The sequence below is a fragment of the Mesocricetus auratus genome, unplaced genomic scaffold, assembly GCF_017639785.1.
Source record: "Mesocricetus auratus isolate SY011 unplaced genomic scaffold, BCM_Maur_2.0 Super-Scaffold_100028, whole genome shotgun sequence".
In the NCBI taxonomy this organism is placed as follows: Eukaryota; Metazoa; Chordata; class Mammalia; order Rodentia; family Cricetidae; genus Mesocricetus; species Mesocricetus auratus.
In genome coordinates, this window is record NW_024429209.1 from 11,741,872 (window position 1) to 11,753,203 (window position 11,332).

Here is an 11,332-nt window from a genome sequence, read left to right on the forward strand (position 1 = left end):
GTATTGACTCCTGGGGATACATGTGCTATCCCTCAGGGGAAAGAAAAAAAAAAAAAAGAATCGGGAGCAAAGCAGTATGTAATTAAAATGTAAATCTACACAATTTAATTACCCGTGTAGTGACACAAGTAAGTCTCCGGAATTGTTTTCTCAGCATCGTGCACTGTTGTATAATAGATTAATGAAAAGGGGGGGAGGGGTGCTGAAGTGACAGGCGTGGGCAGCGAGAGCTTTCAGTCCAGGGAGACTGCAGTCATTGCATTTGTGACCAGAGCCCTCTGCTGTGCATTATGGGAACATGCTCTGGGAAAGTCGAGCTCAGCCGCTTCATTTAGATACTGCTTTAGCCTCACCAGCATGCCTTGGGAGTTAGGTTTGGCTCTGAGGTCCACTGAGACCTTTTGACATTCAGAACTACAACATGCTCACCTCACTGGTGACCTTGGAATTGAGCATCAGTTTTCTCTCAGCCCAAATTCGCCTCCACAGACCCCTAGTGTAGCGGTCTTGCAGTGAACTTGTAAAGGTGGCCACCGCTTTGTCTGCCTGAGGCCATGGCCACGGGGGTGTGGCCACAGTTACAAATTCACTGCAAGAGGGCTACACCCTAGTCTATTTTTATGGGCTTTGGAAGAAGCCACCTTCTTAGGCTCTGAGGCAGAAAGGAAGACCAGGGGTAGGCTGGAGTGGCTTCATGGAAGAAGTTAGGAGCATCGAGGGGACTGCTACCTTTCAATGTCCCTATTCTAGAATCTGGAGAGGCAGGTGAGGATGACTTGGGTCAAGCCCCGTCTGTGCAGGCTTGCTGTGGGAGACTGTTCCCCAGAGATAGGGTGGGATGGGGTAGCTGGAATCTCCCTGTGACTTCTCAGGAGGGTGACACACCCAAGGAAGTTTAAACTAGATGTGAGGACCCAGGAGGCCTCACAGTCAGATCTCAGAAGAGTTGACTTTTCTGAAGGAGCCCATTTTCCTTGTGGGGGCCAGCAGTGTGTTGGGGTGGTACCCAGTTTCAGAGGGTGGCCAGGGGTGAGCCTGCCACGGCTCTATTAGTACCCCAAAGGGGTAACTGCTGAGAGAGAGGCGTCTATCATCCGAGCCTCAGCGAGCAGGATATGATTGATGGTCCTTCCGGTCGGTTCCCTGTTAGCTCTGCCGAGCTGTGTCACTGATGTGGAACTAAGAATCACAAGGTGGGGACTCAAAGACATGCACCAAGGACTGAAGAAGCCACTCCCCCGGGCAGCTCTCCTCAGCAGTGTCGCTGGTTTCCTCACCCATGCAGTCACTCACCCAGACAGTCATTTATTGCTGGTTATTTATTGCCTAAGCACAGTGCCTCCTGGGGCTTCATCCTGGGCCCAGGAGGAGAATGAGCGCAGCCGTAAACATTTAAAGGCTATGCAGAAAAGAAAAGGAAAATTCGGCTGATTTATATTGTTTTATGAGTTATGTGTGGTGGGGATGTAGCAGAGAGAGTCTTGATAGTAGATACAGATGATGTAGTTGTGTCATCAGCTTAGAGGGTTGCTGAAGGGCCGGAGTAAGTCTGAACATTAGCTCACCTACCCAGTTTCTTCTATTACTTGACCCTTGCCCTATATTGCCAGTCACAGGAGGACAGTTGGTTAAAAATTAAGACAAGACACCGGCTATGTCAAGAGCTGTGTTAACCACAGACTTGTGTAAACGAAACCTCTACAAACCACCCTGTTAAACTTGTACAAACACCTTGTTGTCACTGAAAGACCCCGGATTTATAGAAATAATCCCCAACAGTCACAAATTGTACTTACTACTAATTGTAAAATGTCACAAGCTGTAAATCCCCAGAATTACCATCACCCAGGAGTTAACCTCAAATTGTAAAAATTATTTTTCTTATATCATCCCTGACCACCCCACACACATTTGTGGCTTTTGCTTTAATAAGGACCTATTCCCTATGTTTGGGGTCACAGAATCTGATCCCAACTGGCCTGTGACCCTAAATATTTAGAAGTTCTGGTATTCTATGGTGATGGAATAAAGTTACCTCTGCTCATCTAGCTTTGGTGGCTTCTTCCTCAGAATTTGTGTGACTTGCAGACCCAACATTGCTAGGGTTTGACTGTGTCCCCCAAAACCTTGTGCTGGGAATGAGGGTTAGGTTAATGCCAATGACCAAAGCTCGAGGCTTTGTTTTCTCTCCACCCTTTCTCCCCCTCTCCCTTCTGCTCTTCCTTCTACTGTCTACTGCTAGGCGATGAAACAGACGTTCCTCACTGGGGGAAGCTCTGTGTATATGTCAATAAAGCACTGTTGGCCAATAGGGAAACAAGATAGGTGGGACTAGGAGTCGAGGAGGACTCTGGGTAGGAGAAACACAGGGAGTCAAGATGTAACCGCCATAGGGTTAAGAAGCCCGGAAACTTCTCTGGTAAGAGAAATACTTAGATTAAAAATTATGGGATAAATACTTAAGTCAGAGCTAGCCAGCAAGAAACAAGCAAGGCCAACAACTTCATAATTAATATAGCGTCTTGTGTGTTATTTGGGGACTACAACACGGCAGAGCCCAGGCAACTGGTGGGGGGAACCAAGCAACTGGCTAGGAAAAGGCTTCTCTCTACACCTCACCAGGTTCTAGCCCGTTGGTCTTGGACTTAGCCTCCATAACTGTGAGAAATAACTGGGGTACTCTTGTTACGGCCTCAGAGAAGTAGGGGCTGAAGCCCCAAGTCAGTGCCCAAAGTTGTCCACACCCCACCCCCATCCATAGGAACCCCACATGGCATCCGTGCCACAGCCAGGGAGCTCAATGCACTGCGGCCAGAGGGTCTGGAGACCACACAGAGACAGACCAAAGTTGTTTGGAGGAGATACGTCCTCTCCGCCACTTCCGGCTGTGTGCTCTGTGTACTGACTGCCTCACATTAGCTGTAGTGTGAAGGAGGAGCAGGTAGATGAGGAGACAACAATCCCAAAGACAGCTGACTTCTCTGAGGGGGTGGGGTGTCACAGAACCTGTTCTCTGGACAGACCTCATCAGGTCTTTCTTTTTTTTTTTTTGGTTTTTATGAGGCAGGGTTTCTCTGTATTGTTTCGGAGGCTATCGGTCCAGCCCGGCCTCGAACTCACAGAGATCCGCCTGCCTCTGCCTCCCGAGTGCTGGGATTAAAGGCGTGCGCCACCACCGCCTGGAGCTCATCAGGTCTTTAGCAAGACGAACGGGACAGATCCCTGGAAAGGGAAGTCACGCAGGGCACACACGTGGGGGTGGGGCCAGTGCCTCTGAGCTCCCGCGGCTTAGGTCTTTCCTCTCCTCTCTCTGGGAAGGAGACACCATTGTGCATCGTTTGTCTATTCCTTTTAAAAGCCAGGCTTTTTATTTTTCAGACAATTATAGATCCACACTGCTATGGGGCTAGGAAGATGGCTCATCAGTTGAAGTCTCTGTGTACGGAGGAGGACTTGGTCTTGGACCCCCAGGACCCATGTGTCAAGTGTGTGTGTGGGGAGGGGAGGCTGTAATCCCAACCTCCAAAAGAGACAAGGTTTTTCCTGAGCAAGCTGACAAGAGAGACTAGCCACATCAGCGAGTTCTGTGCTTGATTGAGTGGCCTTGTCTCGGTGAGTAAGATTGAAGAGCAATCCAAGATGATTGTGTATCCCTACTCCCAGACACGTACTCACACACATGCAAAACATTCCTGCACACGTATGAAAAGGAAGAAATAAATAGATGGACAAACAGCCTGTGTGCCTGGGTGCCTGTGAGCACAGTGGAGGCAGGTTGAGGTTAACTTTCTCTGGAGATGTGTGCTCTCTCTCCCACCCTAGGATGGCTCTGCATCACATCTGTCAACGTTAGCCTCTGCAGATGCCATGTCCAGATAAATGGTTAAAGGGGCAACCACTCTTGGTACCTTGTTCATCATCCCCATAATCTTAAAACCAGGCTTCATTGTTGCTGTTTTGTTTTGTAACAAAGTCTCTTTCCATAGGCCTGATTGGTCTGGAACGCACTCTGTAGACCAGGATAGCCTCAAATTCATAGAGATCTACCTGCCTCTGCCTCTGAAGTGCTGGGATTAAAGGCCTGCACCCAGGTCATAAATAGGATGTTTGAAAGTTCACCTTCCCCCTAGACAAAATTTGACAGTAGTTGAATTCAATAATATAGTCACACAACTCACCATTACAAAGTCACACTTTATTGAATAGATTTAAAAATATATGTATTTATCTTTTAACTTTCAAAGTCCCTTCTCAACTGACTTTAAATTTCTTTCTTCTTCCCCCCTTCTTTTTTCTCTTTTACAAACTATCTGTTGTTAGATTTAGGGGGTTCATTGTTGCTTAAGTTTTTGTTGTATGTATTATCAGTGTGTGTGTGTGTGTGTGTGTGAACATGTGTGTTTGAACATGTATGTGCCACAGTGCATGCTTGGGGTCAGAGGACAACCGTGTGGGACCAGTTCTCTCATTCCACCTTTACATGGGTTCCAGGGTTCAAACTGAGGTCATTAGGCTTATGTAGAAAGAGCCTTTACCACTGAGCCACCTTGCCAGTCCCTGGACATAGTTTTTAACTTGGCACTAAATGACTCCCATCTTTAACATAGAGACTGATCGATCTTGTCACTTCCGCTGCGTTGATTCCTGTACTTTGCCTTTTGGTCTTTTCCACTTTAGTTCTTTTGTCTTTGTCAGTGTCCTCTTTATTATGGAAAAATTAAATAAGCTTCTAGGAAGCCAAGGAGAGAATACGATGAAGAAAATCACGATGTGGAGGGAAAAGATGGCTGCTCATCACCATTGAATCAGTAACCTAAATTATCCTTGTTATGAAAGATCCATGTTTCATTTTCCACTAAGAACAGATGGCACTCTGTTATCTGTCATGTAATGAGTTTCACATCACATCTGAAATATAACTTCTAGTTAGACAATATTTCCACAAGGACATTTTTCTCCATAGTCATTAAAATTATATATATATTTTCTTCAACAACATCAAATACCTGCTGAAAGTATTCATGTTTTGAAATAGTTTATGCTTTCTGTCCAACATTAATCCTCTAGCTTCTGTCACTTACAACCTGTTAGTGAACACTTTTCTCTGCTGTTGCCATAGCAGCGTCCCCGCTGCTGGGTTTTGTTGCTGTTCAGTGAGCCTTGCTTGTTGATTCTGGTATCGGTCCATGAAGGCTACTAGTGGATGCTTTCTTCTTGTGTGTCTTTCTCTGGTGCTTGGTAAGGGCGGACCTCTGGCTGAAGCTCTTCTTACATTCATTGCATTCATAGGGCTTTTCCCCTGTGTGAATCCGCTGGTGTTTTGTGAGGGCAGATTTCTCATAGAAGGTTTTCTCACACTCAAGACACTTGTAGGGTTTTTCTCCTGTGTGAGTTCTTTGATGCACAACGAGGTTGGACTTGACACAGAAAGATCTCCAGCATTCACTGCACTTGTACGGCTTCTCTCCTGTGTGAGTCCTTTGGTGTTGGGTAAGGTTAGATTTCACGCAGAAGGTTTTCCCACATTCGTTGCATTTAAATGGTTTTTCTCCTGTGTGAGTTCTCTGGTGTACCTTGAGGGCGGATTTTTGGCAGAAGGACTTCCCACATTCGTTGCATTCATACGGTTTTTCTCCAGTATGAGTTCTCTGGTGTTCAGTGAGGTTTGACTTAACCAAGAAGGATTTGTCACACTCATTGCACGCATAGGGTTTTTTCCCTGGGTTTGCGCTCTGGTGTTGAGTAAGACCTTTCTTAGGACAGCCCTCTTCACATTGGTGACACCCACAGACTTTCTGTTCTTTGCTCTGATTGTCACCGAGGGGTGACTTCTCACTTCCCTCACACTCGTCACATGTCTCCTCCAAGGACGATCTCTGATGCTGAGTGCATTTCAATTCCTTGGAGAAGGGGGCTGGGGATTCCTCACACTCACTGCCTTCGCAGTTTTTCCCTCTTGGGCTAGTTCTCTGACTTAGGGTTGAACATGACTTCTTTAAGGCTGTTTGGCTGTCCACACGCTTAGGCTTTTCTGTTGTGCAAGTTCTCTGGTTCTGAGTAAGGCATGGCTTTCCGAGAAGGGTTTCCCTACATTTCCCACAGCCATGGATCTCATTTTGGATGTGGGGTGAGTTTCTTAAGGCTTTCTCACTTACATCACACTTGTCAGGCCTTCCTCCTGGTTGTGTTCTCTCATGTCTGGTACGATCAGATTTCTCACTGAAGGATTTCTCATGCGTATCACATTCGCAGTGTTTTTCCCTTATGTGAGTTCTCCGATGTTCATGTTTTGACTTCACACACGAGGGTTTTCCACCTTTGCTGGCCTCTTGTGCCTTCCTCTCTCTAAGAGTTCTTAGAAAATACTGGAACCTGATCTTGTGGGCAGTGTCTTGCATGCATTTCCCATCCTGAGAGGGCTCCTGTCCTGTGTGAACTATCTCATGAATAACAGAGGCTGTCTTTCTCTGTGAGCTCTTCCCACAATTTTTATATTCAAGGAGTTTCTCCAAATACAAGGGCTTTTGATGTTGAGTACGACCCTCTATAGGACTGTGGAGTTTCTTCTTTTCATCACTTTCACAATTTTTGCATCCTATATGAGTTTTTTCATGCTTAGACTCAAGGAACATAGACCCACCTAAAGCATCACACTTTTTTGTTGCATAGTTTCTGTTGTCAGTAATTAATCCTGCAACATTTTCCAAGCTTGTTTCAGTTGAATAACACTTACAATGTATTTCTCTTGTGTTCACTGAGTCTGTAGCCAGATAAACTATTTCTTTTAGAGCCTTGCTTCTTTTCTTAGTTAGTGTTTTGTTGTTGACAAATAAAACTCGACTCAAATGTTTGTCTTCATTTTCTTCACTTGTTGTCATGTTATTGGCCCTCTGGACTTCTAGAAACATGAGAAATTGACCATATATTATACATCTAATCTAAATACAACGTTAAAGAAAAGGGACTGTACACAAATGTCTTATGCCAACTTGATTCTGGGTTTCTGACATACTCTCCTGGGAAAGCAACCATTCTACCATTCTAAGCAGGCATTTCATCTAGTCTTTTCATTGGGTAATACAAAAACAAAGACAAAGATGTACATTGGAGTAGAAATGGGAAGAGAATGAAGAAAATAACATCAGTAGCTTTGGTTTGTTACAAATATTACCAGCAAAGGGCAGAGAGCTTGAAATAAAACATAACTGGGAACAAAGAATGCCAGACAAAGGACTCATCCATGGATGGAGGGCCTTAAAGAACGAGGCAAAGGCAGGAAACAAATGCTTGACAGTGAACTCAGAGGACTGAAAGGCCCCCAAGAGATGTGCAGCCCAGTAGGAGCCTCAGACCTAATCTCTGCAGGAGGATCACCAAGACATTCTCCCTGCTTCCCATCTTCGCTGTTCTGCTCTGCTCACCAACACCCAAGTAAACTCATGAAATCACTCATTCTCTCAGGCCTGAAGGTCAGTGCTAGGCTGGGCCTGCTGTCATGGGGAGACACGCACTATAGATTCTGTCGTTAATCCTGGACTGTGTAAAATGAGGAAAGGAGTTAGTACTAGGGTGAGTTACTGACTGTGGATGTCACATGACCAGCTGCTTCAAGCTCCCTCTACTATGATCTATGATGCTCCTGCTGTGAAGGACTAGACCTTGAATGTGAGCTGAAATAAACCTTTCTGTCCTTGAATTGTTTCTGTCGGGGTATTTTAATCACAGCAACAGAAAAAAAAAACCCAGCAAAAAGACAGTCTCCAACTATAGACATCTTCTCCAAAATGGTTCTATTTTTGCCATCACATTTACCCAAAGTCTTCAGTTTACCCTGAGTCCCACAGTCACTGTTATACATTCTGTGGGAAGGGACAAACGCACAATGGCAGGAGTCCACCATTATAGTAAAACACATGGACCGGTTTCACTGCCCTGAAAGCCCTGTGTGCTCTGCCTGGCCACACCTGCCTCAGGCCCTGGCTACCACTGATCTCCTTACTCACCAATTTTTATCTTTTTGAGACAGAGTCTCTCTAAGTCAGTGGTTCTCAAGCTGTGGGTCTCAATCCCTTTGGAGGTCACATATCAGACACCCTGTATATCAGATATTTATATTACTACTTATAACAGTAGCAAAACTATAATTAGGAAGTAACAATGAAAATAATTTTATGGTTAGAGGTCACCACATTATGAGGTGCTATATTAAAGGATCAGAGCCTTAAAAATGTTGGGAACCACTAATCTACGTATTCCTAGCTGTTCTGGACTCACAGAAATCCTCCTGCCTCTGCCCCTAGGAGTGCTGGGATCAAAGGTGTGCATCACCAAACCTGACCTATTCTACTCTCTTAATAGCTTTGCTTTTCCTTTATTATCGCATACCACTTATGAATGAAACTTAAGGTGCTTACCTATCTCCACAGCATCATACCTTGCTATTGGGAGCTGACTGTCTCCACTGCCTGTTCCCACTCTGCTTATTTATCCATCTCCTGAAGGGTGTACTGGCTGCTTGAGAATTTTGACAGCTATTAATCAAGGTGCTACTGTACACTTGCATGCAGGGTTTTATACCAACTCTTGGATTCTTTATTTTTTATTCATTTATGTAATTTTTTGTTTTTGAGGCAGGCTCTCTAAGCCTCATTTTTATTGCTTTTGAAAGTTTCACACATTATTATTATTATTACTATTACTATTACTTTGTGCTTTCTGGCGCCTTCATCTTCCATTGCAAATGGAGCTGGTACCTACTTGTTTTCATTTTCCTCATGGCTACGATCCACGGCAAACTTTACACTTTCATCTGTATTGAGAGTCACCCCTTCCATTTAACACTATCTCCTTGCTTCTGAGTTTATTCTCTGGTTCCCTCTCCCACCCTAGATGGGCGGCCCTTTGCCGTCTCCCTTGCTGGGGTGCTGTAGCCTGCATTCCTGATTTCTAAGCTCAGTCACGAGGTGCTGTCCATAGCCTGCTCTCTCATCTGTCACCTCACTCTGTACAGTGTGAATTCTGTATGCCTGTGACCACCCCCAGCGAAGTCTCCAGCTAACTCTAAACCCGTCTTTACCTGAACCCACCACCCCTCGGTCCCACCAACTTCACTGTTGTTGCTTACCACACTAAGCATACTGCCTGTCTCTGGCTTGGCACCTGCTTCTCCCCTGGCACGGATGGAGACCTCTCAGATAACCTCACGCCACTCAACACCCCACCCATCACTCCTGTGCGGATGTTCATTTCCTCGGGGAGGCTTCAGGACCTCTTGGAAACACCTTGGCCGTCTCCCTTGCCATCATCTGACTTGGATCCTAGCAGTCCTGACAGCTACTGGCCCTCACCTGTACAGATTTGCTACCTGAACCTCTTCACCAGAGTCAAGATTGTGCCTCTGTGTCCTTCGTGCTAGAATGGAACTGTCCCTGACAGGCACTTAACAAACATTTGTCAAATAGAGGAACACACGAATGAATGCACACCCAGAGCAATCGGCGCTGGGGGCGATACAAGTGATAGTCACGGTGGGTGGAACAGAGACAAAGATTTTTTATTTTGATTGATAGATTGATTGATTGAGACAGCATCTTAATGCATAGCCCTAGTTGGCCTGGAACTCTCTGTGTAAGCCAGGCTGGTCCATCTGCCTCTACCTCCCAAGTGCTTCTATCAAAGGTGTGAGCCCACCCATAGCCTACAGAGAGCATTTGTACCTTGAGGGTTTTGATATCAGGCTGTGAGCACTTCTCTTTATCTTTTTGAAAATTCTAGAACCTCTTAAAGATATTCTTTTTGTTGTTGTTGTTTATTTTGTTTGTTTGCTTTTGTTTGAGACAGGGTCTCACGTAGCCCCTAGCTGACCTTGAACTTCTGACCCTCCTGCCTTCGCACTGGGATTACAGCCCTGTGCCACGATGCCCACCCCATTTATGCTGTGCGGGGGATTAAAGTCGGGGCTCTGCACCTGCTAAGCAAGCCCTCTCCCAGCTGAGCCACAGATACATTCAAAGGAACCAAGCCTCGCCCTGGCCAACCAGCACTTAACCTCTGCTCTCTTCTACTTGACATCAACTCACCTGAGAGGCTGCAGCCTGGAGATTCCCAAGGACCTTCTCCTCGTTCCAGCTTGCGTATCAGCTCAGGTTTGGTGACATTGCACCCTGTGATGGGAAGGCGACAAGGCTTGGCAAAGCTGCTCAGGACCAACAGAAGGGTGGGCAGTGTTGAGGCTGTGGTGTGTTTCACCAAAGCCAGTGGCTAAGTCCTCAGGGGGGAGAAGGGGGAGCCACAAGGGTTTATCTTGTCACTGCTCAGACCAGTGGCTAAGTCCTTAGCTAGAGGAGCAGGCATCTGGTGAGTGACTGTGCACATGAGTGCAGCCAGGAAGTACAGACCCTGGGGAGCCGCAGCTCCAGGCAGTTGTGAACTGCCCTGTGTGGGTGCTGGGAACTGAACTCAAGCCCTCGGGGGGGGGGGGGCAGCAAGCACTCGCAAGTGCTAAGCCATCTTTCTAGCACCACGATGAAAACTTTACTCCTGTTGCTGGTTTTTGGCTTCTAAGGTTAGAAATGTAAGCTGACGGGCGGGCGCAGCGTGGGAGGTGGGGCTTACCCACTGCTTGCAGGTGCCTGTAGGTCTCCAGCATCACCTCCCTGTACAGGCGCCTCTGGGCAGTATCCAGCAACTGCCACTCCTTCTGAGTGAAGACCACAGACACATCTTTGAACAACATTTGTGCCTGTAAGAAAACAGTGGGGACTCATTGGGAGGGGTCAACACACCTAAGGAATGGGTTACCATGGCAACACCAGAAACCAGCAGAAAATGACCTCATATCAGCTTCTGTGTGTATTCTTGGAGGAGAAATGGAATCAGCACAGAAACTCTAGGCCAGCCAAACCCTCAGACTAATTCGTAAAGCAACAGTGTCTGCTGGGTCTGGTCTGGCTGTGGAGGACACTTAGACGAGTAAGTCTGAGAGTTCACTTTAAAGATTTTGCAGACTTGAGAATTCCTATGCTACAGACATTGGGAGCATTGAATGCTGGGAGGTATAGTTATTCTTTAGCTCACATGTCACCAAGTGTGTGTGTGTGTGTTCACATTATGTTTATATATGTGTATGTCTCTGCGTGAGTCCACGTACATGTATGCTCATTCCTGTGTGAATGTACAGACCCACACATGCCACAATGTGTGTGTGGTGGTCAGAGGACAGCCTTTTGGATGTTTGTCCTCACCTCTCCACCTATTCTGAGACGAGGTCTCTTCAACCTGTGCACCCCAGGCCAGCTGGCTGTGAGCGTTTCCTGTTGCCACCTCTTGTCTC

At 46.3% G+C, this 11,332-nt stretch overlaps 1 protein-coding gene across 1 annotated transcript; it reads right to left on the reverse strand.

Annotated features, from left to right (window-relative positions):
• Window positions 1-4,176: 4,176 nt before the first annotated feature.
• LOC101830648 (zinc finger protein 33B-like) lies at window positions 4,177-11,037 on the reverse strand. The gene is made up of 3 exons (XM_013124395.3): window positions 10,615-11,037; window positions 10,080-10,163; window positions 4,177-6,898 (listed from the first exon to the last, which is right to left on the reverse strand). The coding sequence occupies exons 1-3, from the start codon at window positions 10,733-10,735 to the stop codon at window positions 5,151-5,153; spliced, it is 1,953 nt and encodes a 650-aa protein (XP_012979849.2). The 5' UTR covers window positions 10,736-11,037; the 3' UTR covers window positions 4,177-5,150.
• Between the last annotated feature and the right edge of the window lie 295 nt (window positions 11,038-11,332).